Source organism: Myotis yumanensis, unplaced genomic scaffold (genome assembly GCF_028538775.1).
Source record: "Myotis yumanensis isolate MYYU_CA2020_CCGP unplaced genomic scaffold, mMyoYum1.0.hap1 SCAF_3, whole genome shotgun sequence".
NCBI classification, from domain to species: domain Eukaryota; kingdom Metazoa; phylum Chordata; class Mammalia; order Chiroptera; family Vespertilionidae; genus Myotis; species Myotis yumanensis.
The window spans coordinates 23790108-23816333 of NW_027223754.1; the positions used below are offsets into that span (position 1 = coordinate 23790108).

The 26226-nt window shown below is 37.7% G+C and overlaps 1 protein-coding gene across 1 annotated transcript in view; it reads left to right on the plus strand.

Annotated features, from left to right (window-relative positions):
• ADAM32 (ADAM metallopeptidase domain 32) overlaps positions 1-25858 on the plus strand; it is a 99647-nt gene extending 73789 nt beyond the window's left edge. Inside the window, exons 15-22 of the mRNA XM_070408445.1 lie at positions 561-666; positions 2331-2514; positions 4679-4762; positions 9414-9507; positions 13471-13630; positions 18113-18145; positions 21077-21115; positions 24962-25858. Of these exons, the coding sequence (XP_070264546.1) occupies positions 561-666; positions 2331-2514; positions 4679-4762; positions 9414-9507; positions 13471-13630; positions 18113-18145; positions 21077-21115; positions 24962-24992 (731 nt within the window). The 3' untranslated portion in view covers positions 24993-25858. The remainder of the gene's footprint in view (positions 1-560; positions 667-2330; positions 2515-4678; positions 4763-9413; positions 9508-13470; positions 13631-18112; positions 18146-21076; positions 21116-24961) is intronic.
• Positions 25859-26226: the final 368 nt, after the last annotated feature.

The following is a 26226-nucleotide window of genomic DNA, read 5'->3' on the forward strand; positions in this document are numbered from 1 at the left end:
AGAGAGATCACTTCTGCCTTGCTGGACTTCTGACTTCTAAAAACTGACATTATAAGAGGGTGTAAGCTGCCAATATTTTGGTAGTCTTTTGCAAAGCAACAAAAAACTAATATAGTAACAAAGTAAAAAATAGTTATATATAAAGATTGGCAATTTTGGTCCTTTTTAAAAGACTTCTTGAAGATACAATGAGGTTTATTTAATGAGATTACATTATAGACCTGGCTTTTTATGAGTTCCTACTCAGAATCTAGGAGAACAAGTATAATTTTCTTGTGTTATCTTTTTATTGCTCTCTTTCACAGAGCCCTCTCATAGTTTACACTTCTGTGATTCTTCTTACACCTCATATCTTTTGTGATGGAAAGAACAGAAAATGAAGTGAAAGGAGGAATAACATGACCATCGTCCTTTCACTTTAATTTTTCTATTTTTCAACAACCTCATTGGGAACATTTTTAAATTAAATAATAAAGGAAAAGGAGATATAATATCTGAGGTAATGAAGAAGATGAAAAAGAAAGGGAGTTTTAATCCAAATACATTTTAAACTTTGACAGGTTCAAAAAATGCTCCATTTGCCTGCTATGAAGAAATACAATCTCAACTTGATAGGTTTGGGAACTGCGGTAAGGAAAGAGGCCAATATAAATTCTGCCAATGGAGGTATGCTATGCAAATACTAAATATAATTTTGTTCTATAAGATTCTATCTGTAGTTGTTTTTTCTTAAATTGATTTTTGGGAGAGAGAGGAAGAGGGAGATAAACATTGATGTGAGAGAGAAACATTGATCAGTTGCCTCCGTACATGCCTCGATTGGGGATTGAACCCACAAACTGGGAGTGTGCCCTGACCAGGAATCGAACCCACAGCCTTTTTGTGTAGAGGATGATGCTCTAACCAACTGAGCCACACTGGCCAGGACTAGTTTTTCTTCCTATGTGTTATTCTTGCCAGTGGTTCCAAGTATGACATGTGTATGGGAGTGAATCTCAGATCAAAATCTTTGCTCTGACATCTTTCTTGTGCTACAGGCTTAAATTTACATATAGTTGTAAGCACATGTAGATGACCATTAGGCTCCTAAATCCAATAGTAGTTGAAACTAATAATGTCTATTGCACCTTTCCTTTCTGAACCTGCTCATTTTTCTTTATAAAAATACTGTTCTCATTCATTTGATTGCTTGCCCAAGCTGAAGACTGCCCAGTGTCTTTATAATGAAGTTCATTTTTTGGTTAATCTCTTCCCACCCACCCAACCCCTCTTCCATCTGAGATTCGTCAGTCTGTTCCATGCTTCTGTGTCTCTGGATCTATTTTGTTCATCAGTTTATTTTGTTCATTAGATCCTATGTATGATGAGATCATGTATATGCATATATATATGTATAACCCATGAACATATAGATAGTAGCGCGGTGAAGGCCTTGGGGGTGGGGGTGGGGGTGCGGGTGCAAGGTGGAAAGGTTCAATGGAGGAAAAGGGGGACATTTGTATTTCAACAGTAGAGATACATTAGTAAAATAAAGTTAATCTTTTCCTGTATCTGAAGAGCCAGCTCTTTGATATATTGGTCATGAATTTGTTTTAATAAACATTTATTAATAATCTATGTGCTGGACATTGGGCTAGATACTAGTTAGAAAATGACACATGGCCCTTGTGCTCATGGAATTTGTAGGCAGGTAAATATATCATGTAGTTTTATATTTCCTTGATTTGCTTATGCTTTTACTTTTGTTTAGAAATGCCTTACTCTGTTAAAATCCTACTAACTTGTAAGCTTTGACTCAGATGGCCTGTTCTCTTTGAAGTTTTCCTGACTGCTAAATTACAATGTGTCCTCATCTTAAATATCTGTAAGGATTTCTTTATTTCATTTGTAGAACTTTTTTTTAGAAAAACAATTATCCTTTTTAAAAATTGAATTTATTGGGATGAAACTGGTCCACCAAACCATTCAGGTTTCAGGTGAACAACTCAACGAAACATCACATTTAGTATTAGATGATAAGGGTATGGGTCTAATTTGTTTACCATTAGATCCTATAAAGTGCTTGCATGAATTGATTATTTGACAATGAGATATAAATCTGCACAGTGAATAAAAGACCAAAAGTAGCATTGAAAGATAATCTTGTATCAGCAGCTTTATACTTTTTTACTTTAAATGTTAGTGGTAAAGTATTACATTTTCCCTAGACATATTGCCATATATTACGAACCATGTATTTTAAAATTTTTTTTCTTATAAAGCAAATCTGAAGCATTTTCAATAAATGCCTAATATGTAATAATAATAATATAATTTTATTATATTTGTAGGAATCTTATATGTGGAAGATTAATTTGTACCTACCCTACTCTAACTCCTTACATTCAAAGAAATGTTGCTGTGCTTTATGCTTATGTACGAAATGTTATATGTATAACTTTAGACTACAGTCTTCATGGCTCAAATGTAGATCCACTGGTGGTCAATGATGGCTCTGAATGTGATTCTGAGAGAGTAAGTGATTTAAAATTTATTTTTAAAGTTAAATTAAATTTATTTATTTAACACATGTTTTCAGTATCAAATTTTAAATTCAGTTGTAGTGCTATATAAACTTAAATATTTAGAGAAAGAGAAAATAAGCTTCAGTAAGGCCTCAGATATTAAGAGGGAAATGGAACAGTTTGATCCTTTTCAGAATTTCAATGTTGTGAACAAGGAAACTACCAACTATTTTAGGACTAGAGTGGGGAGGGGAGAGAACTTGGAAATACACTGTAGTTAAGTCCTCTCTAGCATGGAAATTCACTTTTCTTCTTGTGAAAAGTAGTATGTGGAAAAGTAATAAAAGTAAAACTGGGTAATATGTGTCTCTTTGTGGCCCAGTAGATAAGATCACAAGTTAATTTTCAGACTGCATAGAATCAACTATTCACCTCTTATGTTTTGACATTTTGCTAGTTAACTAACCAGTGTGAGATACTACAATTATATGTAAAGTGGGGATAATAATAGCTTTTACTCTGTGGGGTTAATGAGAAGATGAAATTAGATAACTGTATAAAGTGATTAGCTCAATGTTCAACACATTGTAAGAGTTAAATACAGGTTGGCTATTATTATTTATTGTTATTATAAGTCATTATTTCTGAGGCTGACACAAATATGGAGAAAACATAGAGGGAATAAATTTTCTGCAAAGTTTCATTTTATTCCTGACCAGATCTTTGCCGGCTGCTTCTTCATGCCTAGGAGCCACAATTGTCTCCTCAAAGGATGGCTATGCCTGGGGGTTCAGTAGATATATTTAGGCCATGGAGCCAAAACAAGTAAAAATAAAATAAGTCTCCATGCTTCTGCTTTTATTTTGTTCGTCAGTTTATTTTTTTCATTAGATTCCACATATAAGTGAGAGCATATGGTATTCATCTTTCTTTGACTGGCTTATTTCACTTAGAATAATAATCTCCAGGTCCATTCATGCTGTTGCAAAGGTAAGAGTTCCTTCTGTTTTACAGCTGCATAGTATTCTATTATGTAAATGTACCACCTTTTTTTATCCACTCATATACTGATGGGCACTTATAGAAAGTTCTAACGGGGTTGTGCGCCCTATAAAGGGGGGGAGGGAGTCCAGATTTTATCATTATACTTCTGCAACTCAGAAAATTAAAAATGAAACTACCATTTGATTCGGTGATCCCACTTCTAGGAATACATTCTAAGAAGCCAGAAACACTAATCAGAAGGAATATATGCACCCCTATGTTCATAGCAGTGCAGTTTATAATAGATAAGATTTGGAAACAGTCCAAGTGCCCATACCATATGATCTCACTTATATGTGGAATCTATGTGAACAAAATAGAAACAGAGATATGGATACATGGAACAGACTGACAGCTGTGGGAGGGGGGAAGGGGGACTGGATGAAAGAAGGTAAAGGGATTAGCCAAAGAACATAAATGCATAACCCATAGATTCAGACAACAGCGTGTGGTGATGGCCAGAGGGAAGGGGTCAGAGGATGGGGATAGCTATAATAGTGTCAACAATAAAAATAAGAATTAAAATGAGTATCAACAATAAAAATAAGTTAAAGAATTAAAATGTTATCATAATTCCCTGTGCAGAATAGAGCTACAAAATGATTTGTGAAATTATTTTTAAAAAATAAAAATATGTTTCTAAAAGGAAAAAAAAATAAATCAACAGATGATTTGATATTATTCAGTTGGCAATTTAGTAAGAATAGAATCTTTCCCATAACATAGATAATTTTTCTTAGTGATAATGTCTGGAAACAAATTTTACCAGGTAACCTTTAATGATATTATAAGTCCTATATAATAAAACATTGTTGGTACATTTGTTACAATTGATGAACCTACACTGACATATCACTATCACCCAAAGTGTATAGTTTACATTGGAGTTACCTGAAAAATCTCACAATACTTGGAGATTAAGCAATGCATTCTGAAAGGAGGAATCTCAAGAGAAATTGAAAATTATTTTGAATTAAATGAAAATGAAACATAAAAATTTGTGGGGTATAGCAAAAACTACTTAAATGGATATTTGTTGCAGTGAATGGTTATGATCTTATGTGATAAAATTAATGATTAAAATGTGAAGATAGCTGAAATTCTTTGACTTGGAAATTTTTTTTCATTAGGTTTGTATAAATCGTCAATGTGTAGAATCAAGGTTTCTTAAGAAGGATTCCCTTAATTGTTCAGCACAGTGCAGTGGACATGGAGTAAGTAAGCATGTGATTAATATATGTTTCCCCAAATCACATTAATCTTGGGCACTTTTCAGCATCACTCATTAATTCAAAATTTATTGGGTTCCTACTACATGCTAGTGTTGGGTTGCAACCTCCTGCAGAGCTTTATGTGTATAACCTGAAACTGGGCCCCCTATGTGGAAGGCAGGGAGAGACTGAAGAAAAAGGCAGACCATTCCAATTGGTAGGTGGCAGGTTTAATCACCAAGAAAACTTGGGCAGCTACCAGAGAAGTAGTTTTCTGCACGAGCCCACCAGAATTTTAGAAGTTAATACGGAGGTCCTAACTGGATTCAGTCACATACCCAGGGGGCCTTATCTGGGTTTAGTTCCATACCTAGTTCAATTAGTCTCATCACATTTCCTTGTGATTTTTTTTCTGGTTATATATCTATTGTTGAAAGTGGTGTATTGAAGTGTCCCACTTTTATCGTATTGCTCTCAATTTCTTCTTTCAGACCTGTTAGTATTTGCTTAATATATTAGGTGCTCCAGAGTTGAGTGTGTATGTTATGATTGTTATGTCTTTTAAAAGTGTTGACCCATTATCATTATATAATGACCTTTGTTTTGTCTTTTTACTATTTGGATTAAAGTCTATTTTGTCTTATATAAGAACTAGAGGCCCAGTGCACAAATTCATGCACAGGTGGGGTCCAGCCAGGCCAGCCCCAATTGGGGCAGATCAGGGCTGGGCCTGTTGGGAGGAGGAGATGGTGGGAGGTTGACTAGCTGGCCCGCCCCTGTTGGGACCCGATCAGGGCCTGGCCGGCTGGGGGGAGGGCCTGTGGGTGATTGGCTGGTGTACCCCACCACCGATTGGGGTTGGGGGCCAATTGGGGGCCAGTGGCCTGGGGGAGGGGCCATGAGTGGTTGGCAAGATGGCCCTGCCCCCTATTCGGGTGGGAGGGTGATGAGGGGTGGGGCTGGCTAGGTGGATGGGCAGCAGGCTGATCAGGGTGGAGGTGGCCCATTGGGGCGGGGCCGGCCAGGAAAAGGGGCTGTGGGCCGATCAGGGTTGTGGGGGTCTATTGGGGGAGGGGCCAACCAAGGGTGGGGCTGCGGGATATTGGCTGGCTGACCCTGCCCCCTACTGGGGGGGGTGGTCAGGGCAGGGGTAGCCAGGGGGAGGGGCTTCAGGAGGTTGGCCATCCAGCCCTGCCCCCTATTGAGGTGGGGTGTGATCAGGAGTGGCTGGCCAGGGGGAGGGGCTGCAGGAGATTGGCCGGCCAGCCCTGCTCCCCACTGGGGTGGGGGGTGATCAGGGGTGGCTGGCCAGGGGGAGGGGCTGCAGGCCAATCAGGGTGGTAGGGGCACATAGGGGGCAGGGATGGCCAGGGGAGGGGCTGCAGGAGGTTGGCCCCCTATTGAGGTGGGAGTGCGATCAGGGGTGGGGCCAGCTGGGGGGAGGGGCTGTGGGCTTATCATGGTGGGGCAGGCCGATAGGCGGTGGGGCAGGCTGATTGGGGGTGGGGCTGGCTGGGGAAAGGGCGGGGGGTGTGTGGGTGGTTTGGCCAGCCAGCCCCGCCCTTGATTGGGGTTGGAGAGTCCAATCAGGAGCAGGCCGACTGGGGGGAGGGGCTGTGAGAGGTTGGCTGGCGGGCCCCAACCCTCTATCAGGCCACAGTGGGCATCATAGCAACTGGTTGTCGGTTGTCACGGTCACTGGCTTTTTATATATATAGATAGTTACCCCATCTTTCTTTTAGTTTCTACTTTCATGGAATATATTTTAATCTCTATTTTGAGCTTATGTGTGTTCTTAAAACAAGTCAATCTCTTGAAGGCAGAATTTAGTTAGGTCTTGCTTTTAAAAAATGTTTTTATTGATTTCAGAGAGGAAGGGAGAGGGAGAGAGAGACAGAAACATGAGCGATGAGAGAGAATCATTGATTGACTGCCTCCTGTACATCTCCTACTGGTTATCAAGCCCTCAACCCAGACATGTGCCCTTGACCAGAATCAAACCCGGGACCCTTCAGTCCACAGGCCAACGCTCTGTCCATTGAGCAAACCTGCTAGGGCAGGTCTTATTTTTTTATGAACTTACTATATCCATCCACTCTGTGTTTTTATTGGTTAATTACTATCATTAATACTATTGATAATGCCATGTCTTTAATTGTTTTCTGACTGTTTTTTAGTTCCCTTGTGTTTTTTTCTTCTTTCTGTCTACCTTTGTGAACTGATGATTTTCTGTGGTGGCATACTTTGATTCACCTCTCGTTATCTCTTGTGAATCTACTGTAGCCTTTTGTTTCCTGGTTACTACCATGAGTTTACATAAAACATCCTATATAATAAAAGCCTAATATGCAAATTGTCCCCTCGGTGGTCGACCAGCAGTTTGACCGCTTGCTATGACATGCGCTGACCACCAGGGGGTGGCGCGGAACATGGTGGGCGTCAGGGATGCAGCACTGGCAGCAGGCAGCAGTGGAGGTGCTGCCGGCCCTGATGGACCCCAATGAGAGTGGGACCACAGCGGGATAATGGAGCAGGTGAGCATCTGGCGCCAGGCCAAGGTGAGTGTGAGCATGGGCCTAATGGCCCCGCCTATTGCCCCACAGATGGCGATCAGTGGTGGTGGCGGGAGGTGGAGCCATCACCCAGCTCCCAAGCACTAAGGGAGCCAGGCAGGGGGGCCAAACCTGATCAATTGCCCCAGAGGTGGGATGGTGGAGCAGGTGAGGGGGCAGCGCCAGGCCAAGGCAGGTGACAGGCGGGGCTTTGGGTCTGTGAGCTGGGGATGCAAACTGGGGCTGCAAGGCTGGGGGCACGAGCTGGGGCCCGATCTCCACAGGCCACCCTGAGGGCCCCCCCAACTGTGTACGAATTTGTTCACCGGGCCTCTAGTCTTATAGATAAAACAGTCCATATTAAGCTAATTGAAAGTTAACTTCAATCCTGTACAAAAGCTCTAAACATTTACTAACCTCCTTTTGTTGTCTTTTTTTTTTTTTGCAAATACAATATGGTTAAACATGATATTCAGTATTGAACTTTTCCAGTACATGAAAGATGAAAGTTATCTTCTCAGAATAGATGTCTTATTAAACTGTTCCAAGATTACATAAAGAGAGAAGCGTGAAAGCTTGAAGGCGAATAGAGAGAGGTTCAAAATGTGTATAATGTACTTTAATGAGGAGAATCAAAGGATTGCAACTTTAGTCACATGCAGAACTCTAAAGTCTAATTATAGGAGTCCATCATTTGGAGGCAAAGGCCAGAAACTAATTCTTACTCATAAATGTAACTGAATTGAAGCATACCTGGGGGAATTTTTTATTTTATAAATGTGATAAGAATTAGTATTTTTAACTCCTCTTCTTACTTTTTAATAGGCTTTTCAGGATACTTTCAAAAACTTCTAAGGTTTATAAAGTAGGTGTACAGGAGAAAAACTTTGGAGAAAGCTTATATTCCAAGAGGAAGTTCTTTTGACATCAAAAGATGAAGAAGGCAAATTGTCTTGCCCAAATTAGAAAGGGACAAAGGCAATCAAAATATTTTTATTATATATGACCTCCTGGCATATTGTAGTTTTTTAAAATTTATTTATTTATTTAATTGTCTAAAGTTTTACATATGTCTCCATTTTCCCCAATTGACCCCGCCTCCCCCCATTCCCACTAGAGTCTGTGTCCATTGGTTATAGTAATATGCATGCATACAAGTCCTTTGGTTGCTTTCTACCCCCTCTTCCCCAATTTGTCTCTGGATCTATTCTTGTTCATCCAATTATGTTGGTCATCATCATCATAATGTAGTTTCTTTTTAAAAAAACATTTTTATTCTTTTCAGAGAGGGAGAGGGAGAGATAGAAACATCAACAATGAGAAAGAATCATGATTGGCTGCCTCTTGCACACCCCTTACTGGGGATTGAGCCCACAACCTGGGCATGTGCCCTTGACTGGAATCGAACTGGGACCCTTCAGTCCTCAGGCCTTGACAGTTTGTAACCTTGAATACATAATGAACAAACACTTCGCATGAGAATATGGGAATTATTATCAGTATTCACCTATTACGTTAGACGGCTAGCTTGCAAGGTTAGACAGTTAAGTTTTTATCTTTTTCTATTATTCAAACTAAAAAACAAAGTCATTTTATAGAATAAGAGACTATCTAAAAGTGACAGAGTTTACATTGACAGAGTTTACAGAACAAGGGACTATCTAACAATAGCAGAGACTTGCAACTAGCAGTTTTTATACAAGATGTAGGTTACTGTGCTTCAGTACCAGCTGGCCTCTAGCACACCACTGGAAACATCTTTCATTGGAATTTAAGGATGTGTTTTTGAAATTGCACACTAAAATTTCAGGTAAACATTTTAAGATGTTAAATTTTCGTGATGCAAATATTGAGAGCCTTAATTCATAGCTTTATTGAGATGCCATGTGTGTATGTGTATGCCTGTATCTCTCTGTGTGTGCATGTTATTTAGGCTAAGAAATCAAGCATTTGTTTTATAGGCTTGTCTCTCTAAATAAATCAAATAAATAGAATTGCACCAGATAAAAATACAAAAGTAAGCTTGATGATCCATCTGATAATGTTACTTTTATGAGAGCATATTTTTACATGATCATTTAAAATGTAAAAAATGGTCCTAGGTGTGCACGTCTGAGTTGAAATGCCATTGTGACAGTGGCTGGACCGGTCAAGATTGCAATACGCAGTCCAGACAAGCTGACAGAGAAATAACAGGCAAGTATCTGTCTCTTTACAAATCCAGCTAATAAAATTCTCAGATAGCTTATCATGACAAAAAAAAAGTTAGATGTTTGACACTTAGGAAGAAATGACTATTTGTAATTGAAAGGTAAGTAGGCTTCTTTCAAGAAATGGAAACCAAATATGCCGTCTTAATCTTGCTCTCTTTTTCTAATTTTAACTTTCAGATATCATGATTGAAGCTGAGAGTATCTTTTAAATTTTTATTGATTGATATCATTGACTTTCCTCCTTTAAGACTATATTTCAATATTTCCTCCTTTATAATTGATTCTGTGATCTCAGCTATACACACTCTGTTACTATGTGTTCATTATAGAAGAAATAAAATAAATTGAAGATAATTTTTACTCTGAAGAAGTTTACAGATTAAATGAGAAAAACCAACAACTTGCTGCTGTAGAGATCCCAGAGGGATGCTAGCACAGTGTTGTATTTGTTCACCAGGACTTTAGTTTCCATTATTTATGCATTGATTTGGCAAATATTTATTGAACTAATATATGTTTGGTGCTGGTCATATGGCATAAGGGATGTACAGCAAGTTAAATCAAGTCCCTCTCCTCGTGGAGTTTAAATAATATGTTGCAGGTACCATACCCAGTGCTAACTAGTTGTAGAATAAGGATTAGGAATCAAGTCTGATTTTTATGCCAGTGCCATTGTTGTAGCAATGGCTCCATATATAAAAACAGATCCTTAATGTCAAAAAGTCAACAGTCTAATAAAGAAAAATAGGAAATGCACAAATATAGTGAGATTCAGTGATAATGCACCTGGTAACAATACATATTTATCGGATAACCTTGCAATTACACCATACCACATTATGCGTTATTGGAGTTTTGGGGCCCCACTTAATGGTGTGATAGTGAGATTTTTATGTAGCTGCTGTATAATATAGAATACATTGCAACTTTCTGGAACTTGGTTTCTATTCATTTAAAAAAGTCTTTATTGTTGATATTGTTACAGATGTCACCCCCTTTTACCCTATTGCCCCCTCCACCTGATTTCCATTCCATCCCAAGCCTTCACTACCCTATTGTCCATAGGTAATGCATATCTATAATAATAATAAAAGCATAACATGCTAATTAGACTGGACATCCTTCCAGACTACCTTTCAGATGAAGCCGGGGCTGAGAGGGAAGCCTGGTTTTTGGGTGCCTGCCGGCAGCCAAAGGGAAGCCTGGGTCCCACGTGCCAGAGGGAAGCCGGTGCCGGCAGCCGGGGAAAGGAAGGCCTACTCTTGCATGAATTTCATGCATTGGGCCTCTAATATACATATAGTTCTTTGGTTAATCTCTTCCCAGAGCCCTACCCCCTTCCCTCTGAGATTCATCAGCCTGTTCCATGTTTCTATTTTATTCCTCAGTTTATTTTGTTCATTAGATTCCTTGTTCATTTATTTTAATCTTTGGATTTAATTGTTAATAGATATGTATTTATTGCCATTTTATTCATGTTTTTAATTCCTCCTCCTCCTTCTCTTCTTCTTCTTCTCCAACTGCTTTTCTCTTGCTGTTTTTACAATTCTCTCTTTGTTTTTAACCTTTGTCATTTTACTTTATTTTTTAATATATTTTTATTGATTTCAGAGAGGAAGGGAGAGGGAGAGAGAGAGAGAAATATCAATGATGAGAGAGAATAATTTATCAGCTGCTTCTTGCATACCCCATGCTGGGGATTGAGCCTGCAACCCAGGCATGTGCCCTTGACCAGAATCAAACCCTGAACCCTTCCATCTACAGGTCAACACTCTATCCTTTGAGCCAAACCAGCTAGGGCTAACCTTTGTCATTTAAATTATGAGGTGTCTTGGTGTGGGCCTGTTAGGATTCCTCTTGTTTGGGACTCTGTGCTTCCTTGACTTGTAAATCTATTTCTTTCACTGGTAGGGGAAGTTTTCTGTTATTATTAATTCAAATAGCTTTTCAGTATCTTGCTCTCTTTCTTCTCCTTCTGGCATCCCCATAATGCAAATGTTGGTATACTTGAAGTTGTCCTAGAGGCTCCTTACACTATCTTCATATTTTTGGATTCTTTTTTCTTTTTGCTCTTCTGTTTGGGTGTTTTTTACTTCCTCATAGTCCAAATTGTTTATTTGATTCTCATAATCCTCTACTCTACTGTTGAATCGCTGTAAATTATTCTTTATTTCAGTTAGTGTATGCTTAATTTCCGACTAGTTTTTTTTCATGTCTTTGAATTCTCACTAAGATCCTTGAAAGTCTCACTAAGTCCCTTGAAGCTCTCATTAAGATACTTGAGCAAACTTATAACCATTGTTTTGAACTGTGTATTTAGTAGTTTGTTTGCTTCCATTTCATTAACATTTTTGTCTGGAGATTTCTTCTGTTCTTTCATTTGTGACATGTTTCTTTGTCTCTGTATTTTGGCTGTTTCCCTGTGTTTGTTTCTATGTATTAAGTAGAGCTGCAGTGTCTCCTGAAATTCATAGAGTGGCCTTGTGTAGTAGGTGTCCTGTAGGGCCCAGTGGCTCAGCCTCCCCAGTTACCTGATCTGGGCACTCTAGGTGCAATCCTGTTTGGGCTGTGAGCATAGTCTTGTTGTAGTTAAGCCTTGATTGCTATTGATGTCACTGGGAGGAACTGCCCTCCAGGCCAATAGGCTGTGAGGACCAGCTGTGACTGCAGTGGAAGAGCTGCTGGAACAGGGCTTGCTTCAGAGGGGCTTTGGTACTTACTGGGTCTGCCCCTTTAGTGTGTTGCTTGTGGGTGTGTAAAGTTGTAATCTGGTATGGTCTGAAGCTGTCCACCAGGTGCACTGGCTCTGGGGCCTCCCAGGAGGTGCAAAGTCAGCCACTACCTGGGGCCACCTGGAAGGAGCCACAGAGGGACCTGCAGATCGGCACCACTTGTGTTGGGTCCGGAAGTGCCCAGGTGAGGGCAAGTTGTCTTGGGCCTCTTAATGAAAGGTATGGGGTATGCTGATACCAGCTGTTGCTTGCTTGAGAGATTTTAGGAAAATCTGAAGCCTGAGCCAGGACAGGCCATTCATATGGAAAAGCCACTGCAAACAGCTTGGATGGAATTGAAAATTGGATGGGGCGGGTCCTCAGGGAATTAACCAGGGCAGAGTGAACAGTGTAAGCCAGGTTGTTGGAAACCCAGATATGGCTGCCAATCAGCTCTGTGACAGAAGAGATCTTAGCACAGGAACAGTGGCCCCTGGAAGCACCCCTGTCTGGGAGAAAGCCACCGTGAGTTTTTCCTCTGATGGCAGATAATTCAGTTCCTCCCTGTATGTCCTGGCTCCTTCTGAGCTGTTGCCCAAGTGCTGGAGCTCGGAGGGAGTGAGTTTATATAAGTTCATGTGCCTGCCCTTTAAGAGGCACTTCCTTGTTCGTGCCATTCAGCCACAATCCCCACTGGTTTTTACAGCCCAAGTCACAGGGACTTCTCTTCCCAGCTCTGGAACCCTGGGCTGTGGGTCTGGTGTGGGGTTGGGACATGTTGCTCCTCCCAGGAGGCCTCCTCCGCAGCCAAGGAATCCCTCCCAATTAAAAAAAAAAACCAAAAAACGCCACACATGGGTGTCGGACCAGCCTGTTTTGCATCTCTACACCTCTAGCCAGTCTTGATGTACTTTTGTCTTTAAATCTCTAGTTGTATGACTTCCATCAGGTGGTTCTGAATGATGGTTGTTCTGTGTTTTAGTTGCAATTTGATGTGGTTGTGGGAGGTGGCGTGTACTGGTGTTACCTACACTGCCATCTTGGTTCTGAATCTTGGTTTCTATTCTTTTAGAATGAGAGGTAATAGAGATAGTCCAAAGTATTATGATTCTATTATTTTTCCATGTTACTGAATAACAACAAAAATTCAGAACTTTGTAATTATTTTGCTGCAGCTTAAAAGTAAAAGTAGACAGCTTGTTTTACTCTGATTTTTTAATGTCTTTTGCTTTTAGAGTTAATCATGGAAAAGGATGCTTGGAAATCTGCAAAGAACCGGTGGCTTCTAGGTTTCTACATTACTTTACCTGTTCTCATCATAGTAATCATAACAGCTATTACATTGAATTATCTGAAAAAGCGGTTCAGCAAGGAAGAGGAATCCCGAAGTAGCAAGTAAATTTGTGTTCTGAAGTTAAACTTTATACCACTTGAATCTAGTCAAATGCAAGGCATTATTGTGAGCAGCAACAACACATTTTATAAGGACTTTTAGTACTACATCAGTATATCATTTAAATGTGTGATAATTTTGAATAGTCACATTTTAGAGATACAAAATATGGGAGTGTAGTTTAAGTAACTTTCCAAAGTCATTGCCTTGGTATTTGAGAGAGGAAGAATTCTAATATATGTTATCTATTTATTTTCAAATACCATAGAAGTTCTCAGTGATCTCTGTCACATTACAGGAGAAACACCAGAGTATTTATTAAAATACAGATTTGTGGGCCTAATCACATATGAAATATTTCAATTTGCATTGCTGTGTCATATAAGAAATAGCTTTAAAATGATTCTCTGGGTACAGTCTTCAGAAGTTGAATTCATAATTTAGCCTGAAATATATTTTTATTTTTAAAAATAGTTCAAACACAAAGACATAGAATAAGGTGCAAATACCCATTTGCCCACCATTAGAAACAAATGCTAATATTTTTCTCATTTCTCTTATGAAGTGATCATTACACGTACAGCTGCAGTCCGCTTCTAGTATTTATTCCTATCTGCGGAGACAATCTTTACACGGAAAGTCATCGTATCTGACATATTTTTACTACATGTGGCTGTATCCATGTGCCATATCTAGACTTACATATTATTTTATATATTTATACTTTTTCATAGATATGTTTTCTCTTCTAATTCTAATTTTTCTTTTGTGGTTTTCCTTTTATCAGTTTTTCTTTTTCATGAGCAATTTTCTCAGAGATTTTTCTATTTTGTTAGTAATTTGAAAAATACAGGTTTTGGTTTTGTTGAGATCTCTATGTTTTCTTTGTGTTTATTACCCTTAAATTATGCTATTTTCTTCCTATGTGCTCTATTTACCTTTCCTGTTTTAATTTTTTCTTGAGTCAAATGCTTTATTTATTACTTTTTAGTCTTTCTTATTTTCTACCATATGTTATAAAAGTTAAAACTTTCTCTTTGTATATAACTTTTTTAGATTAATTTGAGAGAGAGAGAGAGAGGAGAGAGATATCACTTGTCTCCTGCATGATGCACCTCAACTGGGGATTGAACCTGCAACCTTTTGGTGTATGTGATAATGCTCCAACCAACTGAGCCACACCAACCAGGGTCCTTTGTATATCATTTTATAATTGACATCTAGTTCAAAAAATTAGAAATTTCCAGTATGATTTCCTGTTTAAATCATGACTAAATAGTGTTTTGGTTTTTTTTAGTTTCCTTTTATGTGATTTATTTTTGTTGCTATAAAAAGTATTTCCATTTTTTTTACTTATTGGGAGAGACTTGCCCTTGACCTGTTTGTTTGCACAATGTCAACAGCATGCTTGGTAGCATTGTGGACACTTTCAGTTTTGCCATGGTAACATTTGTGGGGCATTCCTGTATAAGTGTCTAAAAGGCTTAAATAATGTATAGCATCTCTCTCTCTCTCTCTCTCTCTCTCTCTCTCTCCCCCCCCCCCCTCTCTCTTTCCCTCTGTGTTGGAAATGACTGGAAGATGGTAATTCCAACTAAAAGGCCCCATTTATTAATTGGGTTGTCTTGTTAGTGAATCATTCAGATCTTTTAATCATTTTTAAGATGGGCTGTTTGTTTCCCTATTATTTCATTTGAGTATTTTTCATATGTTCTGGATACAGCACTTTATCATTTATATGATTTGCATATATATTCCCCTACTCTGAGACTTGTAATTTTCATTATAGCTAAAGTTTTAAATGATGAAACCCACGGTTCACTTTCCTTGTTTATAGATCATGATTTTGGTGTTGCACTTAGGAAATATTTCCCTAACCAAAATTCATGAAGATTTTCTCCTAAAAATTTTATAGTTTTAGGTTTTGCATTTAGGCTTATGTTCAGTTTGAATTGAGTTTTATATGATTAAAGAGGTATGGATACAATGGGTTTTTCTTTTGCATAAGAATATCCAGTTCTTCTAATGTCATTGCCTTTTAAGCTTCGTTAAGCACAATTAGAATAGTCGCCACTACTGAGACAATACACTTTTGAGTAACTGCACAACTCACCATGAATTATGAGATTTTTCACCTGAGGTGGTGGAAACACAAACTATTCCTGTCTCTACAATGAGCACAATGGACTGCTCCTTTTCTTCATTTCAAAATCCTGCCCCCTCCTTCCCACCCCCCCCCCACCCCCACCCCCGCCCTTTCTCTGGATCGGGTGGTTTCCTCACTTGCACTCAATAATGAGTCTCCTGCTTAAGAGTCAAGAGGGACACAGTCTTAAGACCTCTTTCCCTTTCTCCTTTTTTTTTGTCCTGTGAATTCTAGCTGCCTTTCCCTTCCTAGACTCCCTATTCTATTACCTCAAATCAGAGAAACCTCCGGCTTTGCCTACGTCTTTCTTGCTGTGCTACAGACTGGAAATTCTCACCAGGCAATAAGAAGGGTCAAATATAGGTCTCATCTATTTTAATCCCTTCTCTCAGAGATCACTATACTGCATTAACATATTAAATGTCTAAAATCGCAGTTCCATGTATCTTGTCAGGATTTCTGGTTGTTTCAGGTGGGAAGGTAAGTTCAGTCTGTTACTCTATCTCGGCCAGAATTGGAAGTATGTCTTTATCATTTATAATTGTATATCTCACATTTGTTTTATTTCCTCAAGTTACTCTTTCATCAACTCTTTTTTCATCTTTACCCTGTTTTAGACTTGTAGAATCTATTCCTGCAAAGATCTTTATGGATATTCTAAATGTTCTTATCTTAAAGTTTAAAAATAAATTGTGTTGTATTTCTTCCTCTTTTAAAAAAATATATTTCTACTAGAGGCCCAGTGCACAAAATTCATGCATGGGTGGGGTCCCTAGGCCTGGCCGGAGATCTGGGCCAGTCAAGTTCCCTGCCTCTCCAACCCTCCCTCCTTCCCTTGCTGCCTGTGTCCACCGCCACCCACCCACCTCCCGGTCGTTCTGTTGTAAGGTCGCTTAGGCTTTTAGATAGATAGATTGATTTCAGAGAGGAAGAGAGGGAGAGAGCGATTGAAACATCAATGATGAGAGAGAACCATTGATCAGCTGCAGTGTAGGGATTGAGCCCACAACCGAGGCATGTGCCCTTGACCAGAATCGAACCTGGGACCCCTAAGTTGCAGGCCAACACTCTATGTGCTGAGCCAAACCAGCAAGGGCTGTGCTGTATTTCTTGGAGTATGACTTTGTTGATTGCTGTGATTGCTGACACTCATGCTTAGTGGTTTGTCATCATAGACTCTTTTATCCTCAGTGCCGAAGATTTTCCCATGAGAATTCTGCATGCCATTGTTGAAGACACATACATGGGGGTTGTTCTTTTTTTCCCCTGCTTTTAAAGCAAAAATATTTCTACAATTGCTATGCATGGTGTCCAGGGACCTGTAGTTTGTGAACTAGGATCCCGAAAGTATACTTTTTAAAGGCTTGGGATTCCTTCATTGATGCATTTTTCCCATCTACATATATCCTCATTTTTTCTACATTCAGAGGTTTTTGTTGCTGTTTTTTTGTTTGTCTGTTTTTTTAATCTTGAGACAGACTTTTTATTTCTTCCCTCCTATGCGCACTTTAAATTTTTTTTTAAATTTGTTGGGGTGACATTGGTTAATAACAGTATATAGGTTTCAAATGTATAATTCTATGGTCAGAATTTTTATTATCCCTATTTTATGGGTGGTATGGTCCTCCTGGCTCCCAGGTTTAATTAAGGTGCTCACTCACAGTTTTATGACATGCAAAGATCTTGGACTTGATTTCTTTCTAAGGAATTAAATCTCTAGACCCAAAGGTTTTGTCACTGGCTTAGACATCCCTGGAGTCATTCAGTTTTAGCTCCTGTTTATCCTTTGAACTCTATTTTTTATTTTTACTAGCATCAGGAGAAGTCTTTTCTTGTTTTTAATCTCAGCTATGTATTAAATTTTTATGTTTTTTTCAGCACTCCTCTGTGTGAGGAATGGAAAGGACAAATATCTTGCCTGCCTACTCTGCAGCAATGCCTAGAAGTCAGTAGGGGTTTACATTTACCAAGTGTAGCATTTCTTTATCAATAAATACAAAGTTAAAAAGTGAGGTATGAAGGTAAGAATCAGGCATTCAGAATTAAACCTATATTTTGTATTTAGAAGTGACAAGCAAAAAGCAAGGCAAATCTATGCCCTCTTAACACTCTTCTCACTGTGGGCTTGGACATTTGCATTCTTTCTGGATGAGGTATATGGCTAAATAAGGTTATTTATTGGCATCTTTCTTCAGTGACCTTAGACATTATTTTCTTAATTGATAACCAGTCTTGTAAAGAGATAATAATGCTTATAAAATGGCCTCGTATTCATGCAGTAGGCAAACTTTCCTAGGAGTAACTTGAGACATTATTTTCTGTTTCTTTCACTTTCCAGATCAGAAGGCAGTGTTCACACATATAGCACCGGGTAAGTAAATTAGAAAGTTTCTTAATATACATTTTAAAAATTAAAAATAAGTTAATGATTCACAATTCAGTTCTACATTTTGTTTGAACTCCTGCAGTTGGTGAAGTAATGCCTTGAAACCAGGTTACTAATGTATAAGATTTTACTTTCTGGTAAAAGTCTTTTATTCATTTGGAAGTCTACTTTGAAGAAACAAGAAATAAAGTAGCTTACTCTAATAAGAAATTGGATATGTATAATTAATAAAAAAGGATGTGTAGTCGTACCTTGGAAATATTGCAGGTTTGGTTTTGATCATTGCAATAAAGTGAATATTGTAATAATGTGAATTTTTTGATTTCCTTGAGCCCATAAAAGTTACATTTACATTATATTATAACCTATTAAGTGTGCTACAGCACTATGTTGTAAAAACCAATGTACGTAATTTAAAATCCTTTCTTGCTAAAAATTGCTAACCATCATCTGATCCTTCAGTGAGTCATGACCTTTTTGCTGGTAGAGGGTCTTGTTTCATTCAGTGTTGATGGCTGCTGACTGCTCAGGGGGGTGGTTGCTGAAGGCGGGGGTAGCTGTGGCAATTCCTTAAAATGAGACAACAATGAAGTTTAACTCACCAGTTGACTCTTTTTCCCCCCACAAATGATTTCTCTGTAACATGTGAGGCTGTTGGATAGCATTTTCCCACAGTCCTTTCAAACCCCACCACTACTTTATCAATTTAGTTTATGTTATAATCTAAATCTGTTGTTGTCACTTCAACAATCTTTACAGCATTTTCATTAGGAGTAGGTTCTCTCTCAAGAAACCACTTTCTTTGCTCAGCCATAAGAAGCAGCTTCTCATCTGCGCAAGTTGTATCATGAGATGGTAGCAGTTCAGTCATATCTTCAGGCCCCACTTCTAATTCTAGTTCTCCTGCCATTTCCACCACACCTGCAGGTGCTTCCTCCAAGGCTGAAGTCATCCTTTGCAGAAGGTTTTCAATTTCCTTTGCACAGATCTATCAGAGGAATCACTGTCTATGGCAGCTATAGCCTTACAAAAATCTATTTCTTAAATAATAAGACTTGAATGTTGAAATTGCTCCTTGATCTGTGAGCTGCAGAAAGGATGTAGGGTTAGCAGGCATAAAACCAACACTAATCTTGTTGTCAGGGTTCTTTATCAGCATTCTTAGGTAACCAGATACATCATCAAAAGCAGTAATATTTTGAAGAACATCTTTTTTTTTTTTCTTGAGCAGTAAATTTCAACACTGGGCTTAAAATATTTATTAAACCATGTTATAAACAGATGTGGTGTCATCTAAACCTTATTGTTACATTTATACAGTGAAGGCTAAGTAGATTTAACATGATTCTTAAAAGCCCTAGGTTTTTTTGCAGTGGTAAGTGAGCATCGGCTTCAACTTAAGTCACCAACTGCCTTAGTCCCTAACAAGAGAGTAAGCCTCTTTTTGAAGCTTTGAAACTAGGCAATGACTTTCCCTCTCTAACTATGAAAGTCTTAGATGACATCTTTTAATATAAGGCTGTTTTATTTTATCCTGAATTATATTGTTTAGTGTACGGTAGCCACCTTCATCAATTATCTTAGCTAGATCTTTTGGATAACTTGCTACAGTATCTACGTCAGCACTTGCTGCTTCAACTTGCACTTTTATGCTATAGAGATTGCTTCATTCCTTAAACCTCACAAACCTACCTCTGTTAGCTTCAAACTTCTTGTTTAAAGGATTATGTTCCTTTATTGATCTGTATGGAAATCCTAAGCATTCTTTTGTTGAAGTTTTTCTGTTACCTGTAATTCTTGGTGTATGAATTCTTTAGTTTGCTCTGGCTGTGGACATTACCTCTTAGTGAGTTTTTTTTTCATTGATTGTAACGCCATCTTAAGCAGCCAGGATTTTTTCATGAGAATTCTTCATATCCTTTTTGTAGAATCCTCCCTGTGGAGATTATCTCATGTTTTATCTTCTTAAGCCATACATTTTTACAGCATTTGTTAGACCTGCAGGTAGAGAATTCAGTGGAAGCATGAATTGGTATCCAGAACCTATACTTGTTAAAGACTTAAGGTTCCTGATTCTCTATGTGATATTTTTGTTCATATTCTTAAACCACTTTTTTAAAAAAGCAATTAGGGCGCTTGTGTCTCTAGGTGATCCTTTTCCATCTACACTTCTAAAGAAACTTCCTTGCCACATCCTAAAGACTAATGGTGGAAGCTTTTACCATCCTTGTTTCATGGATAGAATGGCCTTTCATGGCTTCCAAATTTGGAGAAGGTTAGTTGCAGCTTTCCAGGAGGTCTCCACTCATAACCTAATGTGTACAACGGATTGATGGAACTCTGGAGTCATCCTTCTTTCATTCTTACTTACCTTTTGTTCTTTCAAACTATATTAGAAATGTCCCTTTCTTTTTAAAATTTTGGTTGGTATTTTGTGATATTTTTTTCAACATATCTCTATGTGTGGGGTTGGAGGGGTACATAACCCTTCAGCCCAGGCTGCCTGATTGTCTAGAAGTCAGTGAGGGTTTCAATTCATGACCTGTAATAATTTGTTCATCAGTAGATAAAACATTAGGTTGGATCCTGGAGGTTAGAATGAGGCATTCAACTGTGCTGGGTGGTGATAAGGAGAAAAACAAATGTGTTTATTTCTTCCTTTTCCTAGTTTGGGATTTGAATTTGATATTCATTATTATCTTTTTTATATTGTATTATGAATTTATATATTTTATTAATTGAGAATGTTATTTATTTGCATACCCTAATTTAGTAATAATTTGAGTTTATTCATTAGTGGTGATTAGTGCTCTAAAAGAGTTAATTCAGGTTATAGAATGGCCTGACTTTCATTTTTTAACAAAGGCAGATTTTTAAAAGAATGAACTTAGAACCATTATTTTCACTCTCATTTAGATCCAGATCAGAAAGCAGCAGGCAAACAGATATTGCCAAGTAAGTAAATTAGGGATTATTTCTTAAAACAAGTATGTTGAAAAATAAGATGAACCAATTGATAATCAATTAATTCCTAAGTATTAATTGAGCAGCAAAAATTGGTACAGCACTATACCAAAAAATAACCTATTTATATTTGTCAATCCAGTAGCTAGTGAGTATTTACCTAAATAAATGTCTTCATTCCTCCAGTTTGTTAATGTATACAGAGAGTTTACTCTTGGATGATTGGTAATGTTTATGGAGCTAACTCATAATTGGAGAAGTTTACTTCTTTGTTTGGAGATTCTTCAACTAGAAACTCAATGTGTACACTCATGCATAGCTGAGTGAATGCTTGCTTACCATGGTCACTTAAAAATTTGCTGAAGAAAAACATCATAAAGGAACAATAATTCTATTTCTCCCATTGCCTTTCAGTATTACAAAGTAGTTATAATTAGATCCCCCTCCATTACCCAAAAGGTGGATATCTCTATGTAATAATACAATAAGTGTTTAATTTCTTACATTTAACAATTTTGGGTTTGGGGTCCTTCAGCAGATATAAAATAGTTGAGAGTTTCCACTCCTCCCCCTCTGATTTAAAAGTTCTTTATTTACTTGGTTGGCGGCTGTTTTATACCTTCTAGATTCCTCCAAAGCCCACTGCTATTCCAAGACACATCCAAATCCACAGAGTAAACTTTTTAGGCTGCACATTGGTTGTATAATTCCTCTTATTCCAGAAGAGGTTTCCCTTCATAGACATGCCTGCTATTCCTGTCCTTTACTTCTCATTTATTACTATGATCTTATTCTCATGGTGATACTTTGCAGTCACGAGTTACTATTAACAAACTAAAAAATAATTTCCATTATTATGTCCTCTCGGTGTTATGGAGCTATTATGGTGCTCAAACTCAGCAATATGGTCTCAGTTAACCTTTTCCTTACCTTGGGCTTATGTCTTATCATACACCGCCATTTTAGAGGATAAAGGCCATGTTTAGTTTGGTCAGCATTGTGTAGCCAGCATGTAACTGAGTTCTTGGTTAATAGTAAGTGCTTAATAAATATAGTTGACCCTTAAAAAACACAGATTTGTACTGTGTGGGTCCACATGTATATGGATTTTTTTCAGTAAACACATAGAATATTATAAATTTATTTTCTCTTCCTTACAATGTTTTCTTAATAATATTTTCTTTCCTCTAGCTTATTATTAGAATACAGTATATAACACATATAACATACAAAATACTTGTTAATTAACTATTAATGTAATGAGGTTTCTGGTTAACAGTAGGCTATTAGTAGTAAGTTGTTGGGGATTAAAGTTATACCCAGATTTTTGACTGCACAGGGTCAGTCAAAACCCATGTTGTTCAAGGGTTAGTTGTACTTGTTGAATGAATGAATGATTACTTTTGTATCACTCAGTTATAGCACTTTATTTTTTTATATGAGGTCTTCACACGCATAGGCAGCCAAAACAAACAAACAAAAAAACCACCCACAAAGACAAATACACACACACACACACACACACACACACACACACACACACACCCGTATGTCTATAATGTTATAACTGCCTCCATTTCTTCTCTCATTATATCATCTCTCCTAGGAGCCTTATTCACCTACACAGAGTGAGAGATGATAGCATTACCCATAGGAAAATGTTCATTTCAATTGGAGTACAATTTGGAACGTTAATTTACTGGTTTTTCTGGCTTAGTGTGCACAGGGAAACAGTTTTGGGATAATTATTTTTATTTAAATTTTAATAATGTCACTTGACACTGTTGCTGTGTTTTACTGCCATAGCATCCACTATAGTTTAAGGTTATTTATTTATTTTGGCTTAAGACAACAGAAATTTATTATTTCACAGTTCAGAAGGCTCAAAGTCCAAAACCAAGTTGTCAGCAGGATTGGGTCCTTCTGGAGGCTCTGAGGAAAAATGTGCTCCATGCCTTTCCCTCAGCTCCCGGTGGTAGCCAGCAGCCGTTGGTGTTCCTGGCTTGCTGCTGCATCACTCCCGCTTTTGCTTTCGTCTTCACATGGCTGTCTTTCCTATGGATCTGTGTGTCTCTACAACTCTACGCCTCCCTTTCCTGGTATAATGACCCTAATCATTAGCAATTAGGGCCCACCCTACTGTAGTATAACCTTATCTTGAACTTGTTACAGCTGTAAATTCCCTATCTCCAAATAAAGTCACATTCACAAATACCTGGTGTTAGGACTTCAACCTAGCTTTTTTGGGGACAAAATTTAAAACACAACTATATATATATATATATATATACATATATATATATATATATATATATATATATATATGTATAAAACTTTCCCCAAGTGAAATCAATACCCTGGTTATCATTAGAAACATAAGCCTATAAATTCATAAAACGTATAAAAACCCAATGCATAAATAAGTATAAAAGATAAATAGGAAATTTCAACATGCAAACTAAGCTTTTTTTTTCTTTCACTTTTTGCCTTCTGCTCCCTTACCAAACACAAGGCATGCTTTTCTTCCCACTTAATCTATTTCTGAAAATTTCTCCACAAAAACTCCTAACATATCTTCCAACTACTTACTCATTTATAGTTCACACATTGTTATTTATTGCCAAATTTTAATTTTTTCATCATACAGTATTAGAACCTTCTCCTTTATAGATGATCAACATAGTTCTCAAATAGTTGCTATCTTGACCAAGGTCACCAAGATAGTTAATGAAAGAATCAGAAGTAGAATCTAGGTTTTTGTTTTATTAAATTTATTGAGGTGACATTGGTTAATAAAATTATACAGCTTAGCATCATTATATCAACAAATAACAAGAGTTGGCAAAGCTGTGGAGAAAAGGGAACCCTCAGGCACTGTTGGTGGGAGTGCAGACTGGTACAGCTACTGCAGAAAGCAGTATGGAGTTACCTCAAAAAATTAAAAATGGAACTGCCTATGACCCAGCAATTTCACTTCTGGGAATATATCTGAAGACACCCCAAACACGAATTCAAAAGAATATATACACCCTTATGTTTATTGAAGCATTATTTACAGTAACCAAGATTTGGAAACAGACTAAGTATCCATCAGTAGGTGAGTGGGTATAAAAACTGTGGTACATTTACACAATGGAATACTATTCAGCTGTAATACAGAAGGAAATCTTACTCTTTTGACAGCATGGAGGGCCCTGGGGATTATTATGCTAAGTGAAATCAGCCAGTCAGAGAAAGACAAATACCATATGATTTAACTTATATGTGGAATCTAATGAAAAAAACAACAACTAACAAACAAAATAGAATCATATTCATAAGTACAGAGAACAGATTGATAGCCATCAGAGGGGAAGAGGATAGGGGGCTGAGCAAAAAAGGTAAAGGAATTAAGCAAAACAAACAAACAAAAAACCCCCAAAACACAACCGTATAGACACAGACAACAGGATGTTGATTATCAGAGTAAATGGGGGTTGGGGAGGTCAAAGAGGGTAAAGGGGAGATGAATGGTCATGGAAGGATGTGAAGGATAAAACTGTACTATCACTGAAGTTTATAACTAATCTATATTATTTTCTCTGTCAATTAACCTCAGTCTGTCTTCAATTTATTCTTTTACTTCTTTATTCTTTTTGTTGGGGGTTCTGACATAAGAAGTCTGTGAATATAAAAATAGAAAAGAGGCCCAATAGTTTGATTTCAACACTCGATAATAATTTGTATAAAATATAAATTGGGCTGATATTTCTCTTTCATCAAAATTTTGAAAGGAAAGAAGAAACTTCCATAAAAACTGTAAGTTTGTCAGATTGTATTATTTCCTTATTTATTTAGCTCTGAATCACAGGAAAACACCCAAACCTAAAACACTAGGTGAGTACATTAAGAGATGTCTCAAAATAAATGTTTGAAATTACAATGAAATTCATAATCCACAACTAATTCCTAAGTTATTTATTGGGTAGATGAATTGGTAAAGTAATATATAAAAATAATCTATTAATCTTTACTAACCTTGAATGGGCATTTAAGTCACTTAGTCTTTTTTCTTTAGTTTCTTAAAATTCTTTTAAGTTATTTGGGAAGTTGTTCTTGAGGAGAGGATGGAATTAAACTATTGAATGTAATAAGATATAAGATACGTAAATTAGCCTGTAAAATGAATCAGGGCCACCTTATCCATTAGGCACTATAGTCACAATGCATAAGACCTGTGAGTTTCCAAGTTCTAAAAACATTGTTTATAACATGAAAAACAAAAATGATTGCTGCACGATATGAAAAAGTAAAATTAACATGTATCTAAATTTCTAAAAAATGCAAAGATTAACAGAATGTTAATTCATGAACATTTCATTGTATGTAGGAAAAAATGTTGGATTTTCTCATTCACAAATACTTCTCATTAAATATGATTTTTCCTAAAAAATCTCAGAAAACTGTAGGGTAAGTTATAGCCAAGTAATATCACAAGCAAAATTACAAAAATTCTTTCTAAAATTCTTCTTTCTGCCATATGAATTTTTTACTTGCCAATACCCCAACTCTTTGTACGTTTTGCAGTGCAAGGGAATTTATTTGCTCTCAGTACTTTAAGCATGTGTGTCTTTGTTCTCTTCCACAGTAACTAGTGATTTCTTCAGAAGCCAATGGATAATACTGAATGTCTCACTGAGAAATAGAAATTCTACCTTCCCTCTCCTAGTCACAGCTGAAGGAAACAATAAACTAAGTGCGGACCAATTTTCCTGCCTGTCTGTTTTTCTCTCTTCCGTCATTTCAGGGCCCTTAACTGAAGATAGTCACCTCAACCAGGCATTCCCATCTACACCCAGCTACCCGAGCTCTTCTCCGCAGCTCTCCCACCACCCACTGGGTTTACTGCCTGAGGCCCCAGATGCTGGGGACGGTGGGCTGTGTTCCTCCTCCTGGTCCTTCTCATTGGGTTTGGCTGGCAGCACGCAGGTCTCAGTGAATCCAGATATTTGCCCATCTCACCCGTCTCTCACCCCAAACCAGGCTTCTGAGAGAGTCTGTGTTCACTTTGGAGGCTGTACTTTAACACCCGGGCCTCTTGCTTTACCCACCACCTTTCTCTC